This window comes from Dunckerocampus dactyliophorus, chromosome 11 (assembly GCF_027744805.1).
Source record: "Dunckerocampus dactyliophorus isolate RoL2022-P2 chromosome 11, RoL_Ddac_1.1, whole genome shotgun sequence".
Lineage (NCBI taxonomy): Eukaryota > Metazoa > Chordata > Actinopteri > Syngnathiformes > Syngnathidae > Dunckerocampus > Dunckerocampus dactyliophorus.
The window spans coordinates 26,862,740-26,882,649 of NC_072829.1; the positions used below are offsets into that span (position 1 = coordinate 26,862,740).

Genomic DNA, 19,910 nt, shown 5'->3' on the forward strand with positions numbered 1-19,910 from the left:
CTTTTAGACCTTTGAGTTCAGCTCACCAAAGATGGGAGCAAAAACAAAAGTGTTGTGTTTATATTTTTGTTGAGTGTATAATTGCACAAGTGACAGCAATCACTATGAAAGACAAGAATAATGCAAATCAATATGTTGTACACTACATTCTTGAATAAGACGAAGAACACGAGGCAAGGGACGAAAAAGGGAGGAAAGTGTAGAGATGGCCTGAGTGATGTCTTAATCCGAGTGTCTTGTGATCACTCAAGGTTGAAATGGATCAACCCTTCCCATCTGACAGTATCTTCCTCACTTTTAGTCGTCACTCTTTACAGACTCTTCTTTCATCTCCTTTGCCCTTCCTCGTCCCCTCTGTCTGCTCTCCCAACCTTTGCTGTCATCTTCTCTTCTCTTATCAGCGCCATTGCATCCCTTCTTCTCTTTCTTCTTATGTTTGTGGTTCACTCATGCGCTTCACTTTCCTTGCTTTCTAGAAAATTCTAGAAAAAACAAAAAGAGTCTTCATCAAGATAATTTTAAAAAATGGCAAATTATCAAAAAATAAAATAGGGAATGTGTCCAAAAATAAGCACGAAGAAGCAAAAGCTTATGGTTTCCTGACCCATCACTCAACATATTTCCATAATTCTGAATACATACCCGATTCATAATTAACTCCAAAATGCAATTAGACAATCCCATAATCACATGATACACAGCAATCAAGAAGACTGGTTTCAAGCCTAAATTGGTCTTTTTTTTAGTCTTCCATTTGACTTTTTTGTTCCATATCCTTCAGAATCTTTGAAGAAGTTTCAAATGACTGTCTTACTATGTCCAACTTCAGCAGCAAAGGCGTGCTGCAACAGGCTGTGTTTATGCAACTCAACAATCCAACTGCGTTCAAAAAGAGAAAGCTTTTTTGCCATCAAGAGTGTGAAAACCAGAAAATGACATTGAATCTACATTTTTTGCCAATATTTTTGCTTTTAAAGGCTGTGCTCTTAAACTTTTGATTAGCTGATGAACAGCCTATTTCACTTTAATGCTTGTTTGCAATAAATTGTTTCATCAATTGTTTTTGTCTCGCTTCCATTTCTTCTTTTTGAATTTTGAAGCTGTGCTTAGAACCTCCTTAAGATCCAACAGTGCAAAATGTAAATTGTTGCAATTTCAACTGATCTTTACTGTAATAAAGAGTGTGCAATGTTTCTGTGATATTTTTTTTAGTCCTCTGTTTATTTTTCATTCTGAATAAGCAATATATTAGTGTATTAAATCCTTTATTCTTTTCTTTACCGAACATGGCAACATTGTAGACACAGGATGTGAACATTGTATTACATTACATTACTATTGGTAATTCCTGAGACAAGGACTTGGAGTAAATAAGATCTGCTTCTTCCAACACCCTTCCCAACGTATTAAATTGTGCAAGGGTACGAGATGTTCCGTAATGTAACTTCGTTAAGCGTGTTCAGAATAAAATATGCCATTACCACCAGATTCATGACTACAATATATACAATTATGTCACAGCTGAAATACTTTATGGAATATGTTGAAGTGTGAAACACATCCATTGTACACTGCAAATTCCCCAAATTGTTCTGAAAAAGTTGTAAGTATAGGTTTAGTTGACTGATTTGCATTTCCTCCCCATGCACTCATAAGAATGTATTCAATTCTTTAATTTAACGCGTTATTTATTTGAATGGCATGGGGATGCTGTGGGCTAAAATGAATGAATTGAATGTGACACGTGCACAACATTTGTCTGAATTCATTTAATCGGGCCCTGCCCCATGCTATCTGCCCATCTTTTCATATCACTGGCATCAGGCTGCACGTTTCAGCAGCTGGCACAAACATGCTGAGTGACTTGACAGTTTTCCATACACCACAGCACACTCACATATGCTTTGACATCTGTGGATTCCTAAAGAAGCACAGCTCAGTCGCATTTGGAGATGCTTTCGTAAATAATGACTTTTCAGAAATTAGAATGCCATAAACACTGTGGACCTTTGATCACTCCCATTATCATCCTTCAAACTGGGCTCGCCTCACCAAACACGCCTCTGTCTTCCTTTAATATGCCATATTAAATCCACTGAACTGATAATGCCCTTCTGTAGTAAATTTGATTAATGTAACTCCAGGAAAATCAATTTTCCACCATCTCCCATCTTCCTCGGCCTATCCATCTATCTGCAAGATTGTCATGGTGGTGGCTCTCGTCTAATCTGTCTTGAAGCCGTGCTGCGGGAGTGATGGCGTGGATTAAACCAAACTCATCAGTGTAAAATCTTTATATCCCTGAGGAATGACATGTACAGTACGACTTCTCTTTTCCTCCTCGGCGATACCACCATTCTTAAATGAAGGGGTACTCATTGAGGCTCAAGGCTCCTTTACTGTCATTCATGGTATGAAAGCACAACTTTAAAGCGTAATAGTGTCTATTTCAGAGCTGTTTTCTTCAATTGCTAATTACAGTGATTTTCTTTTGATGCTTTCTTGTGTGGTTTTAAGCTTGAAGATACCCAATTAACAAATGGAAATTCTCTTTAACTCAAAATTTGGCCAGGGTATGAATATTTATTAGTTGAACTGTATGTAATTTGATTTGATTATAGTATGTTATAAATATGGATTCTTGTTCATCTTCACAGCTACCCAGATACTGTATGTATGTATCACAGGCGTCTGCTGTCATTTGCAATTATAGTTCTTTCTTACACTAATCAAAAACAACTTAAAGAGCCAAACTGGACAGCTGCGTTGTGTATCTGTGCATCAGTGATGTTGGCAGGGAAGCAGGTCCATTACACCTATGGGTTTAACGGTTTAACCCGTATCCAGTGCGTCATGACTGGCCAAGCCCCCTGGCCTCTGAACTGAGGTCATTGGTCTTAATCCTCCGCGTTGATAAACTTCTAAGAGGCTAAACTGTTTGGACATGAAGCATAGCTCGCCCTGTGCTTCAAAAAGCCCTCATTTATATTTATGACAGTCCTAACTCTCCATTCTTGATTAATCCACTTAATATGAGGACGCAGATCCCTAAATCTCCTCCTAGCTGTCAGAGAGCCAGGGATGTGACATGAATGCCAACTCTGAGATTTGCAAATGGTGAAGCATGCACCTAAACACCCCTGCTACTCAAAATTTAAGTCTTTTCACTTGCCCCGGGGCTAACGAGTCAGAATGGCTGACAACACGCCTTCAGTCGTGTCTTCCCCGCACCGTTCAAGCGCAGCCTAATAGGAGCGGTTCAAGTCACAAGCAAGCTATTGAAGTGCTGATGATTAGGATCCTCGCTTTCATGACGAGAGACGGTCGCATTGTGAGTCACAGATTAGCAAGTCAGCAGAGAGTAAGTGGTGCCTAATTCCCTTGGAGGATCTGAAAGGTTTCTTCATCTTTTTCTGAGAGCTGCAATGCTCAAAGTGAAGCACTTTCATGGAGAGCTTCAGGCATCTGAAACGCTAAAATCAACTGGAGGACTAAAATTGTGATTGATCATATAGTTGGCATGTTTTAGTCGTGGCTTTCATATCATTTATAACAGTTTTGGGTACAGTGGAACCTCGATTGTCAAACACAATTAGATCTGCAATGCTGTTTGAATACCACGTTTTTTCAAAACAAATTTCTCCAATGAAATAATGTAAATTAATCAAACTGTGGCCATCACAAAATTTATATAAAGTGTACATTTTAACATATTTAACTGCTATGCAAGTATATACCACATTAACCACTGTAAAATAAGACTAAAATGAAGTAAAAGTATTCAACATTTGTGTCAGGAAGGTGTTTTCAAAGTGATACTGATACTGGATGGCGTTTTAGAGGTATTACTGGAATTGCCGTAATACATTAATACATTTACATTAGCATTAGCTGGTTGCAATGCTAATAAAAGATCTTTAATGGTGCCCAACAGGAATGAACAAAAAGCGACAGAGGGAAAAAGGCTCTGTGAACACGGTACAGGTTGTCCAGGTGAGTAAACTTCTCAGGTGACAGCACCGACAAGGAGACGAGGAACAAGGGCAATGAACCAGCGCCGCAAGTCTGACGACGATGGCCTTCTAACTGCCGCTAATGTTAATTCCCGGCAGCTGTGCGGCCACCAGCAGTGAAGCGGCTGCCTCTTCCTCCCCGCAGGAAGTACCAACCGACAAAATAAGAGCGCAGGACAGGAAGTGCTCGTTCCTATCCTGCGGAACATCACAGTTTGCTGCATTAGTATTTTCAGATATTTTTGTCAAATGTTACGATGGTATACTGAAGTATAATTACAAGCATGTGTCAAATGTTTTTATTGACAACTAGATTATTTTTTTGAAAAGAGTTAATATTTGCAGTGATCTTTTTCAATTAACCGCAACATGCTGTCAATTCACTTCTGGGCCACACTCCGACTGATGGCAGCCCACTCTTGCATAATAAATGCTTGGAGTTTGTCAGAATCTGCAGGTTTTTGTTTGGTGACCCACCTCTTGAAGATTGACCACAAGTTGTCAAAGGGATTAAGGTTTGGGGAGTTTCCTGGCCATGCACCCAAAATGTCGGTTTTATTTTCCGAGTCAGTTAGTTATCGCTTTTGCCTCATGACAAGGTGATCCATCATGCTGGAAAAAGCATTGTCACCACACTGTTGTTGGATGGGTGGGAGAAGTTCCTTTCAGAGGATGTTTTGGTACCATTCTTTATCCATAGCTGTGTTCTTGGGCAAAATTGTGAGTGAGCCCACTTCCTTAGCTGAGAAGCAACCCCACACATGAATGATTTCAGGATGCTTTACTGTTGTCATGACACAGGACTGAAGGTAACTCTCACCGTTTCTTCTCTGGACAAGCTTTTTTCTGGATGCCCCAACCGATCAGAAAAGGGATTCATCAGAGAAAATGATTTTACCCCAGTCTTCAGGTGTCCAATAGCTGTATCTCTTGCAGAATACCAGTCTGTCCTGATGTTTTTCCTGGAGAGAAGCAGCTTCTTTGCGGCTTTCTTGACACCAGGTCATTTTCCAAAAGTCTTCGCCTCACTGTGTGTGCCGATGCACTCACACCTGAATGCTGCTATTACTGAGCAAGTGCTACAATTCCGCAGCTAAATCAACTATCGGAGGCAGTCCTGACACTTGCTGGACTTTCTTCGGTACCCTGATGCCTTCTTCACAGCAATTGAACCTCTCTCCTTGAAGTTTTTCATCATCTGATAAATGGTTGATTGAGGTGCAATCTTACTAGCAACACATGAAGCTCTTTTTGTGCTAAGCAATGATGACTGTACGTGTTTCCTTGCAGGTAACCATGTTTAACAGGAAAATAATAAAGATACCAAGCACCACGTTCCTTTTAAAGCGTCCAGTCTCTTATTCTCACTCAATCAGGATGACATAATGGAGTAAATCCTTTATATGCGCCCTGAGTCACACAACATTTGCTGAAGTCTGAGTTCGACCTCCAAGTTCTTGGGTGACTTTTGAGGCATATCTTGACAGAGATTTTTGGGTGAATGCCAACTTTTGGTGTGGTCAGCCGATCTCAATTCCCATGCGGCCGATGTCATTTTTTGTAGCTACACAAGTGTAACCATGCATCCTTTCTCTGTCCAATAGCTTGCACGCCAATTCATTGGGTACAGGCAAGTAAGAGTTTGTCCTTGAATACCCCAGAGAATCCCTTGTTCCACCTTCACTCACCCCCACTCTCTCTTCAGCACTACTTAAGCAGATGGCCAGACGTGGAAAAAATAGAACTCAATGAACCTGGTAGCAGCTGTCCTCAGCCACATGCTCCATAATGCTTCCACATGCATTACTACTAATACACACACACAGAACGTCCCTTTCATCTTCACACTCTGTTCTATTGTGAAAACAAACTGTCCTATAACAACAACATAGCATGCACATGATGCATCTTATTGATGCAATACAAGAGCACCGTGTAACAGTCTGCACTTTTATTAAATACATGCCACCTTGCCCATTTATTTGGCACACCTATTTCAAAATTGCACAGCAGTTGTGTAATGAGGACACCTCCCTTCTTGATGATGCTGAGCTTTCATTGCGCAATGACTATTTTACTAGTCATTTCCTTCTGACTACAATTTGTGGTGCTGTTGAAATGTTTTTGTGACCCTGCAGAGATGGACAAAATGTTACAGGCACCAAAAAAACCTAAAATGCTCAATTTTCTCTCCTCTCTCAAAATTCCTGATGTGCAGCAGGTGGATGAGGAATAGGCATCCTGGTATGGACAGATCTTATCCGCAATCGAGCATGTGTCATCTATTTCCAGATTATCACAGCTCTAATGGTCAACAGATGGTGATAAATTGCCTTTAATACTAATGCCACAAAATGTTGCAGGCAGTCATTTGCACAAATAGCTTTGTCACTTACCCCCCCCCCCCCCCCCCCCCCCCCCCACACGTTGTGGAAAACTGGTGGGTGCTAAATACTACAATACTACAGAAAATACATACAGGCTCTCATTTCATGAGAGATATTGGAAGGAGTGTGTTGTCTTGTGCATAAAATAGGCCATTGGTATTCACCATAAACACTTATAGTCAACAAATAGCAACCTAATACCATCTGATTAAAGTGTCATGTCAAATGTCATGCATGGGCGACAAAATACACATTCAGCCCTCCCACCCCCATTCAACAATAGGAATATTTTGGGATTTATGACGTACCCTTCACTAACGAACATCCAACACAGACGTCTACTTTGGTTTGTCAGTTGACTAATGCTTCCATCTAGCGGTGTATTTTTGTAAGTGTAACATGATGATTCGCTTTTTATTTGTCATCAGCCTTTTTGCTCTACATGAACTGTAAAACATTCTTGAACAGAAAACCATGCACTTAACATACTGTACCAACACTTACAGTGTTAATTAATCAGATTTTATTGCTGCCAATACATATGCCAATATGTAGCTTTGTCATCTACTATTGTGGGTGACTTTTTAAGCCGCGGTTAATAAATGACTACTTTTTTCTATCCTTGCTTTTCCTTTCTTTTTATGTAGCTTGTATATACTGTACGATATTTAAAGGTATATACATTTGTGTATACATTGTGAACATACTGCTGTGACGCCTTCATTTGCCTCACAGGATTAATCAAGTAGATCTATCCATCCATCAACAGCTGCACTCAAAATTATTCAAACCTCCTTTAAACGTTGATTTATTTGCAAAGTTCATAAACTTTCATTTGTTTGCCTTCAATCATCAAAACAAAAACAATTTTAATAGCTCAACGCAATTAATATTTGAAATGGAATTTGAATATTTTGTATTTACCAGTATTTCACTGTTATTTAAGTCACATACATTTATTTAACTCACATAGATGTATTTATCTAACTAGTAGTACTGTACTTGTCTTTTATTAAATGTAATTATGAAATATTACATAAATAAGTATACCTATGAATGTATTCTCGCTCTACGTTACGGGGAGAAAAAGGTATATGCATGAGAGACTATGTAGTGTAGCATCCACTGGTAGTGTATTGACTACATACCCCATAAACCACTGCGACCGCCGCCCACTCCTCTATGACGATGTTGTCCTATTAGTCATCCAATGGTTGCTAAGAGTTTCGTGATTGACGCACAGGTCACGTGCTCCCATTGGTTTCTATGCGGTTTCCAGGAAGTGAACGCCACCACTTGGAACCACCTCCTACATGTGAGCCCAGTCGGCGGCACCACGCGCGGCGTGTGGAGGAGAGAAACCGGCAGGAAAGGCAACGTCATCTCTCGGACCACAGACTAGACGCAGCGCAGAACCCAGAGAGTGGAGCGGCGTTGTCCGAGGCAGGTACGGTACTTATTTTATTAGTGTTTTTAAACCCCAACAATCAAATAGTAAAGTAGGTGATTGGGAGAAGTACGGTGAAAAAGTAGGTCGAATTAGGTAAGAACCGGGTGGACTTTAGGGCCTGGCAGACTGTAGGCCTGCTAAGTCTCCGCGCACTTTACTGAGCGAGAGAGCCCGGGTAGAGGCTCTCTCCGACGGTCAGTGCGAGTTTTCGGTGCTGGTCGGGTGCCTTAAAGGACACCTTTCGTTTGGCGAGGTATACGACTTGTTAATGTTTATCAGCCTTTTTCCTATTGTGACGACCTCCATATGTTTATTGCTTATTTTGCTACATTTTTAGGTGCTGAACAATTGCAGCTGAAAGATGGCGGACGACCCCAGCGCGGCGGACAGGAACGTGGAGATATGGAAAATCAAGAAGCTGATCAAAAGTTTGGAAGCTGCCCGTGGGTAAGGATGGGGTGCTGTGTTTGTCCCTGTTATGACCGTAAGGTAGTAACTCGGTAATAGTAAGACGGTTGTGGTTTAATATGTGAATGTGCCCCCGTCGCAACAGCTGGACATCAGCTAAAGGGCCGACTTTGGGAGTGGTTAGCTTAGCATTGCTAGCTTTCTGGCGATGTGGGCTTGCTACTAGCTTGCTAGTGAATGGGTGCTGTCGTCGCATTTAGCCGGACTGTAAAACGTTAGTAATTACGTGACTGCCTCGACGTTATGACTTGTCAGTGTATAAGCATCACCGATGACAACAGAGGGAGTTGAAAAAAGATGTGTTAAATTCAGTCGCCAGCGATGCCAATGACACCCGTTATAGACGTCATCTTTGGAGGGAGGCCGCTATGGATGTCTTTAGCGAGAAAGCACGTTGATGCAAGCGAGAGGCCGGTTAGCTTACGGCACATACTAGCCACCCAGTCTACTGCCATGTGTTTATAATACGACGTTACATTGGTATTCTTTCCCAAACATCCAGCTGGACTCGTTTAATAGCGTCACTATACCGTCATTGTTTCTCAATGGTCAATCGTGATGAAAATGTTGTTACTGAAGATATCGGAGATGTGGACGGTTGAGTTCAAAGCTACTAGCACAGTAGCTTTACATCGAATGTGGCGTAGAATGATCGTCCTCCACCGCATTCTATGTATTGCACAGTTGGCCGTTTGCCCCATATCCACCCTGCTTGTTGCTACCTGCCATTGAGTTCTGTATGGCCCGTGAATGGAGAGATGATCATGTGGAGCAGTGGAACTTGTGCTCAGCCCTGGCTTTCAAGGGCAGACCTTGTAAACTATGTCACTCTGAAGGCCACTGTTATTTATTTACTTAGCTTTTTCATAGCTGTATTTACTTAAGGGTTTTCCAAATTGAGCTAAATGTTGAGTATACTACAAAATACACAGTCAGAATTTAAGAACATGTACAGGTAAATCATAACAAATTAGAATATCAGTTCACACTAAGGCATCAATTAAATGCTCAAAGTGTTTGCAGTTAATTTACTGATTAGAGCATGAACCGCTAGTGTACAATATTGAACTTTTTCACAATTTTCCAAATTAATTTTGTTTATTAGCTGTAAATCATTAACATGCATTAATGTGCATTCTGCAAAAATATGCATGTGAGATTAATTGGAGACTCTAAATTGAATGTTTTTTTCAGTAAATGTGCCCTGTGATTGGCTGGCGACCAGTCCAGGGTGTACCCCACCTCTCGCCTGATGCTCCAGCATACCAGTGACCCTAATGAGGAAAAGCAGTACAGAAAATGGATGGATGGCAGGGTTTCCCCTAGGATTTTTTGAAGCTGTGGCGATGGACTGCATAGGATGGTGGAGTGCTGCCGCTGCGTCTCCAATTAAAAAAAAAAAAAAAAGACAATAGCATTTTTATGACTTATTTACGTATTAACTTTTTTTCAACAATTAGCAGAACCAAGAACATTGCAGAACTGTTGATTTAATGGCAAAGTTGCTGAGAACACTGCCAACATTTGAATTGCACTATTTACAAAGCGCATCTCCACTCAGTGTGCTCATTTGTCATTAAAAACAGATGCCATGTTTGAAAGAACACTTAAAAAAAAAAAGAGGCAAAGCAAATATTCTTTGGTGAACTAATCAACATCAGCTGGTGAGCTACCTGTTGTAGACCCCTGTGATAGTGTCACTGTCTAAAGCTGCACACACTACATGTTTCTGTTGCACAACTTCGACACACAACTAGTGTTTTGAAAACAAGCCAGAAATATTATAACAAGAGAGCAAGATTGTTAAGTGACACTTTAAAAAAAGTAAGTTGTGATGATAATCGATGACTGGTGTATCCCAAGAACGTAATAGCCACTTAGCTCCGAATTAGCTAGCTGTTGCCAGCCAGGCATGTAAACAAAAATGTGGCATGAGATTGAAACGCTAGCGATCACACACGCTGGCATAGATAGGTGTTGGCTGTGAATTGACTACACATTACATCCCAATAATAAGAAGCAAAATGAAAGTCAACTCAAGACGTGTCTCATATCTGGTCACTGGTCAAGTGTCAGCAAGGCAGACAGGCAATTCCGGTGCATGCTTATCAAAATAAACCACAGTAAAACATTTTTATGATATTTTAAATTGTTTTCCAACTAATTGTGGGCAATATGTGTGTAAATAAGGAGGTATATTTTTTATACATACATACATATATATATATATATATATATATACTATATTGTGTGTGTGTGTAGTGAACCTATATAATACTGTATAATACTATGTCACATTATTAAACTGTTGTGTATAGCCTAGCTTTGAATGTGTGCCGAGGCGTGTATACTAACTTTGACTTCCCTCTCGCTTTAGTAATGGCACCAGCATGATCTCCTTGATCATCCCACCCAAGGACCAGATTTCGAGAGTGGCCAAAATGTTGGCGGATGAGTTTGGCACCGCTTCCAACATCAAGAGTCGAGTCAACAGGCTCTCCGTACTCGGGGCCATAACCTCTGTACAGCAAAGACTAAAGCTGTACAACAAGGGTAGGTAAATGTAAACACAGAGCACACTGTTGTCTTCCTTGCTTGTGGGTATGTTAAATATCATCTTCAAGCAATTGAAAATGCAATGTTATACTGGTGTAAGTTGCGCCTCCAACCTTCAATTTCAAAATATGTGACTGCATCATCAAATTACATTATTATATGGTGGTGTTGGACAATGATTCAGAGTACACTTCAAGGCTTCTTGTATTGACTAAACGAGTTCCTCATACATTCCTATATTCATGCGTTTTTAATCTAGTCTATTCAGAAATTCATCCAGATGTCATTAAATGAGGGGCCAACAACAAGCTTTCCTCTGCTCTTGTTTGTTTTGACTAAGCATTTGCACAGAGTGAAGCCAGAGTGGGGGGGGGGGGGGGGGGGGGGGGGGGGGGGGGAGCGAGGAGCTGACTGACACTTACCATGCTGCTCCATCTCTGTTATGACTGCCTCTGCATTAAATTTATAGAAGTTTAAAAATACTTATGAAGTCTGTTATACCCTTGAGCAGGGTCTGTCTGCACCGCCTACTACACATCTACTCGAAGATGGGTGGAGTAGCCAATAAAACAACGATACTCATTTAAGAGTATCGTTACTTTAGAACAATTTGACTCAAGAAAAAGATATGTGATGTTACACATATCGGTATTGGTTGATATCAGAATCGGAAATTGAGAGTTGGACTATATCGGGTATCAGCAAAAAAAAAGACAATATCAGACATCCCTTATGTGTGTAACGATTCTTTTTAATAACATTTCAGTTTGTATCACGATTTGTGGTTGCCGGTACGGTTAAAGGACGGTATTGGTTAATTTAAAATGATACGATCCGATAACTTTAAATCAATTCTGTGAAATAAATATCTTGATACTGGACAGTGCAGGTGAAGTTTCCATAGATTCCCATTGTTTTTTGTAAGGGAACCAGGTCTAAATTATTAATAATTCTGGCATACTTAAGAATAAATTATCAATTACTACAAAAAGTAAGGGAACCAGGTCTAAATTATTAATAATTCTGGCTTACTTAAGAATCAATGATCAGTTACTACAAAAAATGAGTTAAAACTGTAATACAAAATCAGGATGTACAGAGATTGGTATAGTTTGCCATGATTATTTACTTTAAATAGTGCAATCCAAACCTGCACTTTGTATCCTAATGTGAGGGACATTATGCGATTCCTCAGCAAATGAATGTGGTATGGTATCTTCAATTAGATGTTGAAACTTTCTCATTTCATCAGAGCAGCCATTTGAAAGAACGATGCAGCAACTAGCAAGTAATGCTATCCTTACTACTTACTAATCCTTACACCTTTTACCGCTAAGAGGATAGGTCCGCCGTCTTGATGACGTGCTTAACAGAGACACCGAAGAGGATACCATGGTGTGGTGGGTTAATGATGGTACCTCCTTCCTCCCCGGCACAAGCAAGTGCACGCCATTTATTGCTTCTGCGTATGTAAGCGTATGTTTTGACCTGGACACATGCCGTGCTGGATGATGATGTCACTCAGTGTCACTGCTACTGGACCGTAAAACTACCGACTACAGGCATATAAAACGTCCTTACTTTGCATATTGTCTCCATAAATGTCACTTAAAATGACTTTCAAATAAGGACAAATGAGTTAAATATGAATACTGAATGAAGTGAATTAACTGACCAAAAGAAGAAAAAAACAATCAACTGTATTTCACAGTCGACTACAACTCCCATGACCACCACATACCCGGAAGACGACGATGTCACGGACAGACTGAATGTGTTTTTATTGTCTTTATCATTAAAAGTGCTTTAAAAAAACAAACACACACACACACACACACACACACACATCCATATAAAGCCTGCTGTGCTTAAATTCAATACTTTATTTCCTGGTATCATTTCAATCGATTATTACATTTTAAAAGATGTTAGATCGATGTATGCCGTCGTCAGAAATGGAAACTTGGTGTACACAGATCAATGTAGTTGGATCATAGGAATATGAATTGATGCATTGATGTAGTGAATGAATTGTTACACCCCTAATGTATACAGTGTGTGTGTGTATGTGTGTATATATATATAGTATATAATCGCAATATGGATTTTATATGTACTTGTAATTTTGATAAACCGCTTATTTTACTCTTCTCTCCACAGTGCCTCCCAATGGCCTAGTCGTGTACTGTGGCACCATTGTTACAGACGAAGGGAAGGAGAAAAAAGTTAATATCGACTTTGAGCCTTTTAAGCCAATCAACACCTCCCTGTATCTCTGTGACAACAAGTTCCATACTGAGGTGACAATGTTTACCCGTTCAATTTCTTATGACTTAATTAGTAAAATTTTCAATCTGCCTGACTCATTTCCTTCTGCAACGCAGGCATTGACGGCCCTGCTTTCTGATGACAGTAAGTTTGGCTTCATTGTGATTGACGGTAGTGGGGCGCTATTTGGCACGCTGCAGGGGAACACCAGGGAGGTGCTGCACAAGTTCACTGTGGACCTACCCAAGAAGCACGGTACGACACCACAATGCTCACACAATATGTATACTCTGTATATATATTTACATTTGGTACAAGCCATCAGGGAAAGTTCTTATAAAGATTAAGCTTTCTTACTTAATTGCCATTAGTGTTCTCCTCAATTTTCCTTCATCCTTGTTTCAGGCAGAGGAGGACAGTCTGCTCTGCGTTTTGCCCGTCTAAGAATGGAGAAGAGACACAACTATGTGAGGAAAGTAGCTGAAACAGCTGTGCAGCTGTTTGTCTCTAACGACAAAGTCAATGTGGCAGGAATGGTTCTGGCTGGTTCTGCCGACTTCAAAACTGAGCTCAGCCAGTCTGACATGTTTGACCCAGTAAGTATGTATGACTCAGACAGGTCTAATCTTTTCTATCACTTTCTATGACACTGCCAAAATGCAACAAAAGTCTTGTAATGCCCCTGCTTGTGGTTAGGTAGAGACACGTGTCACCGATGCACTTCAGTTATTTTATTCACAAGCGGAAAATGATTCGGAATAACATTCACACAAGAGTTGCTGTCGGCCACAAGTCGCACTGACACATTGACACTCCCAGCTTCCTTGAAACTGAGAAAAACAGCCAACTCTAGCTTGCTGACGCACACGGCACTCGACAGGCACCGGCCCTTACAAGCTCACACAACAAGTCACAAATATTACAGTACTAACGTTACCTCAAAACTACAAAGTGATTAAAAAAACGGTCTATAATAGGGGTCTTCAATTAAAATTGAGTAAGGGCTGTTTATACAATTTTTTCAAAGCAAAGGTCTTAAATTGCATTTAAAGGAAAACAGGACCAAATTACACATAAATAATAAAAAATTTAACTGTACAAACAATGAACGAGCACAGCAGGTTTTTTTTTTAAGTTAAATAAAACTGCACCGGTTTCTCTGATTTTTTTTTTTTTATTATGTCATAAATGTCATTTTTATGTTGTAGCTGACATTGTAATTCACCTGAATTTGTCACACAATTCCTCTCTTTGTTTACCTTTTGAGTAAGATCTCTAGAAGCACTCCCCTACAGCTCTCCTGTCAGTGAAAGCTGTTTTATTTTTGCTCCAATATCCATGCAATCCTTAGTGAACACTCATTTGCACATTGCTGTGCTATAAATTAATGTGTTATGACTCTCATAGATTTTTTTATACTGGGCAAGCTAAGCTACGTTATTTTCCTCTCTCTCACATCAGACGTCGGTGGATAGTTCTCCTCGAATGACCTGTGTTTTGTCAGGTTGTCGCGTCACATTTCTGCTTTTCACCACCCCTACAGTTTCCGAGCATGAGACACTGTGGTTTGGCACTGGATTTTGGATGATTGAACATATATTGGTCCGTCCATTACCTTTTAAATGTTCAATTATTCTTACTTTTGTGCAAGCCATGGTTTTCATTCGCTCGGCAAGTAAACAAACGATTTCATTGGCTCAACTGTAACCATAATAACTGAAGTAATTACGCGCGCAAACTGTCACTGTGATCGGTCCGCAAGCATGATTATATTTTATATTTCCCTATTCACTTTAATTGGTCATGGGTCCGTAAAGGGCCATAATTGGCTCCGGGTCCAGACCAACGTCCACCATTTGGTGATGGCTGGTCTATAACAAGCAGTCCTGCAGACACCGAGAAATTACAGATGTCATCTGTAAATTCATATGTGTCGAAAATATAAGAGAATTTGGCATTCATTTCATGTGTGTGTTTTTATTTAGATTTAATTTTTTATAGATAGTAATCCCTTGTTAATAGCTGTTAATTGGTTCCAGATAAGGCTCAATTAATTTCCGCGAAGTAGGATTCAATATTAAACAGAATATTTTCATTGGTGGAACATAAAAAAACCTGTTTATGACTTTCGAAATGGATTTTTACCATTATTAGACCCCTCTAGACATGAGATAACACACCATAGTCAACTTTACACTCATATTACCCAAGATACCAGATCCAATCAGAGAAAATAATCCTTTTAACCTTTTAGGCACCAGAGTTTTTTCAAGAAAATATTCAGATTTGATCTTACTATTTCAAAAGGTGTAGCTTGAAAATGGTTAGAGATAAAGGCATTCTGTAAATGAGAAAAATCATCAGTAAGACCCAAAGATTGTGGTGGGAGTCAATTTAATCATCTAATTTGCATATTAGGACTTCACCAGGCTAAAGGTTTAAGACATTATTAAGAATTCAATAAATGTCTTCCAAATGTGTGGACAGAAAGTGACGTTGGGGATTCAGTTGAGTTTTAGCTGAAGTATAGCCACAACAGTAGCCTGTGTTGTTATGATGATGAGTATTATCATATTGTTGTTGTCGTTCCTGTTGTGAGATAATTATAAAAGCCTGTTGTTGCCGTCAAGTCTGGTGCGTGTTACTAGTGACACCTAGTGGCCAGTGTAGACTATAGTTCATAAACGTTTTGTACTGCTAGTGTAAGGCTTACACTGTATTTGTATTTTAGTTTAGTTAGAACATTTTTATTCTTGAAAATCCTTAATTTAGTTCAAGAATATGTGATATGAAATATGTAAGCTCATGCATTTTTTGGACTACGTCAACCACGAAACAGTGATCATTTATTAATTTTTGAAAAGCCACGTTAGAGCGATGTTCGACCCGCGATGGAGTGGGGGACGAATGTATGTGTAATTTTAAGAAAAGTACAAAATTGTGATTTATATATTGTTATTGGAATGTAAAATTACCTATATTGGGATATATATTTTGTTCATATCGCACAGCACTAGGTGGTGGTGTGAAACACAGCATAACGTGCTATTTATTTGTTTATAACCAAAGGATGCTTTTTTTGTTACTATTACCAGAGGTTACAAGCCAAGGTTCTGAAGTTAGTGGACATCTCCTACGGTGGTGAAAATGGTTTCAACCAGGCAATTGAGCTCTCAGCAGAGGTTCTCTCCAATGTCAAGTTTATCCAAGAAAAGAAGCTAATAGGTAGGTGACATGGTTAACACAGTACAGTAACTTTCACAACTTTCAACAAGAGCAGTTAAAGGATCCCTGACATTATTCATCAACTTTGCTTAAGTATGTATTTTTTTTAATTATGTTCTGCATTTTTCGATTTTTGACAGTGAATGGTAAATTCGCAAAAATTGCATTTATAGTTCATGGCGCCAGCCATGACGAACTAGTTATTGCAGTTCAGCCTCATTTTCAGAAGTGACATCATCAGGGTAATATTGCTCAAGTAAACAAACATGGCAGTGTACGATACAGAGGATGTTAACAGTGATTATAGAGAAGATTTGAGCGACGTGTCAATAGTTTGAGGAGGGTTAGGGTTAGAAACACTTTGAGATGGAATAGAGACCTTGCAGAACATGGATTGGTTGCCTTCAAAACACAGAATGGTAAGTGTAAATTACTCTGGAGTTGCTTATCCTTCAATTATTGTTTAAATCGGCTTCTTAATGAGCGTAAAGGGTTTTTATAGCCGGTTTTATTGTATATGTGCCCACCGTCTCCGCCCCCACAGTAACATGTCACCGTCAAAAGACGTTTTTATAACATGTATAATGCTTTGCAGCCTTGTTGCTATCATGGAATAATGTTTAGAAGACATTATAAACAAGACATGACTTACTCTCTTCTGCCAACTTCAACGTAGTGGTCGTTCTTCGTTGTCTTGCTTTTCTTCCTGTGTACTGGCGGAATAGCATTCTTTTTCAAAATGCCTTTATACCGTGAAATGATCACTGTAAAGGACAGAACTCGAGTTGCGCATCCATCTGTCTCTCGTTCTCTGCACTTGCTTCATCTATTGTTGTCTTAAACCTTCCTTTTTTGAAAAAGAAAAGAAACTTACAGTATCAGTCGGATACTGCAAACATCCAGTACCAACACAACATTTTGGCATGACTACTATTTTGATGAAAATATACTGAGCCAAGTCGACGTTCTACCTCGGCAAGCGTTTGATTACTCTGCTTTAGCTGAGAGGTTTTACCCCGCATACGTCATTTCCAGAAATGAGGCTGACCTGTGAGCTAATTCGTCATGGGTGGCACCATGAACTCTCAAAGTAATTTTTGTGAATTTACAGTACGCTTTCAAAAATGTAACAATGTAGAACATAATTACAAACCATATATAACATATTTAAGCAAAGTTGATAAATCATGTCAGGACCCTTTAGGTCTTTCTTATCAAGAAAAGGTGTATTGTTAATCCTCGCTTCTGTCTTTCTAGGGCGATACTTTGATGAGATCAGTCAGGACACCGGGAAGTACTGCTTTGGTGTGGAGGACACACTCAAAGCCTTGGAGATGGGAGCCGTGGAGATCCTCATAGTGTACGAGAACTTAGACACCATGCGTTACATTTTACGCGTACATGGGGCTGAGAGCAACGGAGCTGAGAACGGTACACATCGACAGCTTATGCCACAAGTCACATGATTGGGAAGCGGGCAGCTTTATATCATAGAATTTAATGCTCAATGTGTTTTGTTGATTCTTAGATGAGAAGACTTTGTACTTAACACCAGAACAGGAGAAAGACAAGTCTCATTTCACAGACAAGGAGGTAACTACTAAACAGATTTGAAAGCAGTTTAGCTGTCTTTTGAAGTTTTTAAATTCTTCTGACTTAGATTGTTTTGATAGACAGGGCAAGAACATGAACTGATCGAGAGCATGCCGCTGCTAGAGTGGTTTGCCAACAACTACAAAAAATTTGGGGCCACGCTGGAGATAGTCACAGACAAGAGCCAAGAAGGATCCCAGTTTGTCAAGGGCTTTGGAGGCATTGGGGGTGAGCACTTTAATACGCACCACAACAGTGTTTTCAAATTTTGTTTGCTAAAATGAGTGTGTGAGAATATACAAAAGGTTGGTACTTGTTCAATGAAAAATTCTTAATTTTAACTACGTGAATTATAAATTGGGAAAATGGGAAGCCAAATGTGAAATAACTAGTTTCTATTAAATTAACCATAGATATTATCAGTCTAACGAACATAGGCGACTGGATTGCTCTCCCATTGATTGATTGATTGATGCTGATATGTCACCTTTATCTCCTTCCAGGTATCTTGCGGTATAGGGTGGACTTCCAGGGCATGGAGTACCAAGGAGAGGACGATGAGTTCTTTGATTTGGATGACTACTAGGTAGTCGGGGACTGATACTGGGAGAGAGGAAAAAAACAAAGCAAAGGAAAGAATGAAGAAATAAGGAAAGAAAAATGCCACCTCTCTTGCAGCAAGTGAGGGGCTCAACTGTGTTGACCACATAATGACAGACAACTTCCAACTTACTTGTTGAATACACAACGTTGCACATACATTTCATCTGTACACACATTGAAGTACACCACACAGGCTGAAGAGGAGTGAAATTTTCTTTCATCCAGAGAGGGAGAAAGCCTTTCCTGAATAAATCCCTGCCTTAGAGTGCTGGTTCCTTCCCCTAGTTGGATTGGACTCGACTCATTTTTGTTCTTTATCTCCCGCTCCTTCCCTCCATTTTGAATGAACACAACAGCAAGTTCCCAGATTGTTTGCTGCCCTCAACACACTATGAAGATGAACTTTGGACTCTCCAAATATTAGAGAAAATGCATTTCTTTTTCTTCCATCCCTCTTTCCTCCCCTCAATGCTTTCTGTTTTTGTTTTTTTTCCATTTTTTACTGGCAACTGCTGCTGTTGTATTTTATGAGAGTGGGGGATTTTTTTTACCTGGGTTTCTGTAGAGAAAGGGGGACAAAGTATTAAAATTTGAACTGCTGAAAACCATTGCTACCTCCTCATCTCCTGTGCTCTCAAACCTTTGCTGTCAGTCTGCCTGCCACCTTGGAGAAAGTTGAAGAATATCTCCTTGCTTTCTTGTCAGATGTGATGTATGCATGACTGGACAAAGTACTTTTGAGTTGTTCAATTGATTCACCAGGATCCACCTCTTTTGTTTGAAACCCAGCCTTTCCGAAATTTTAGCAGCACAAATCAAAGTTCTCCGAGTTATTTGTTTGATTTGTTTTACTACCAAAATTAAACCCCTCCCATTTTTGACTATCAGTCTCAACATATGTTCAGCTAGTGATGTGTGTTTGTATTTGGGATTGTTTTGATGAGATTGTGTGTGGAGAAAAACAAGATGGCACATTGACAACCTAAAACCTATCGGGAAACAAAAGCTCAGTTGAAAGTAATATGATTAACAATTTGCATATTCCTATCAAATTCAGTAGCAGTTTTTTACATTTAAACCAAGTTGTTCACATACAACAAATATTATATTCATGTTAATTTAATTACCAGGAGGGAAAGTGGGAAGATTCAAAAAGGATTGGCATTGCAAGGTTTACCAGAGATTTTGCTGGATAAACTATCAAAAGGGAATTGAAATCATGTCAAATTGCACTTTTCACTTCCGTGAACTTCATGACACTTGAATACCCAAGGTTCTGCAGCATCTCGTAGTAAAGCAATGCGGATGATTGAGTTTGCCTTAGCATGTTCCTCTTCAGGATAGCAA

General features: G+C 39.7%; 1 protein-coding gene across 3 annotated transcripts; it reads left to right on the forward strand.

The window, feature by feature from the left end:
• The first annotated feature begins 7,688 nt into the window (after positions 1 to 7,688).
• Positions 7,689 to 19,456, forward strand: LOC129189771 (eukaryotic peptide chain release factor subunit 1). Of its 3 annotated transcripts, none has more exons than XM_054791829.1 (11): positions 7,689 to 7,847; positions 8,188 to 8,297; positions 10,696 to 10,871; positions 13,035 to 13,174; positions 13,259 to 13,397; positions 13,548 to 13,738; positions 16,238 to 16,367; positions 17,625 to 17,798; positions 17,896 to 17,960; positions 18,041 to 18,188; positions 18,464 to 19,456. In XM_054791829.1, the coding sequence occupies exons 2-11, from the start codon at positions 8,212 to 8,214 to the stop codon at positions 18,544 to 18,546; spliced, it is 1,332 nt and encodes a 443-aa protein (XP_054647804.1). In that variant the 5' UTR covers positions 7,689 to 7,847; positions 8,188 to 8,211; the 3' UTR covers positions 18,547 to 19,456. The 3 variants fall into 3 exon arrangements, with proteins under 3 accessions (XP_054647804.1, XP_054647805.1, XP_054647806.1); XM_054791830.1 differs by having other exon boundaries at positions 7,689 to 7,843; XM_054791831.1 differs by lacking the exon at positions 7,689 to 7,847 and adding an exon at positions 7,948 to 8,103.
• Positions 19,457 to 19,910: the final 454 nt, after the last annotated feature.

Coding starts and splice junctions, on each gene's coding strand:
- LOC129189771 (XM_054791829.1), top strand. CDS start 8,212: ATGGCGGACGACCCCAGCGCGGCGGACAGGAACGTGGAGATATGGAAA. Junction 17,799..17,895: donor GAGCAACGGAGCTGAGAACG/GTACACATCGAC, acceptor GTTGATTCTTAG/ATGAGAAGACTTTGTACTTA. Junction 18,189..18,463: donor GGGCTTTGGAGGCATTGGGG/GTGAGCACTTTA, acceptor ATCTCCTTCCAG/GTATCTTGCGGTATAGGGTG.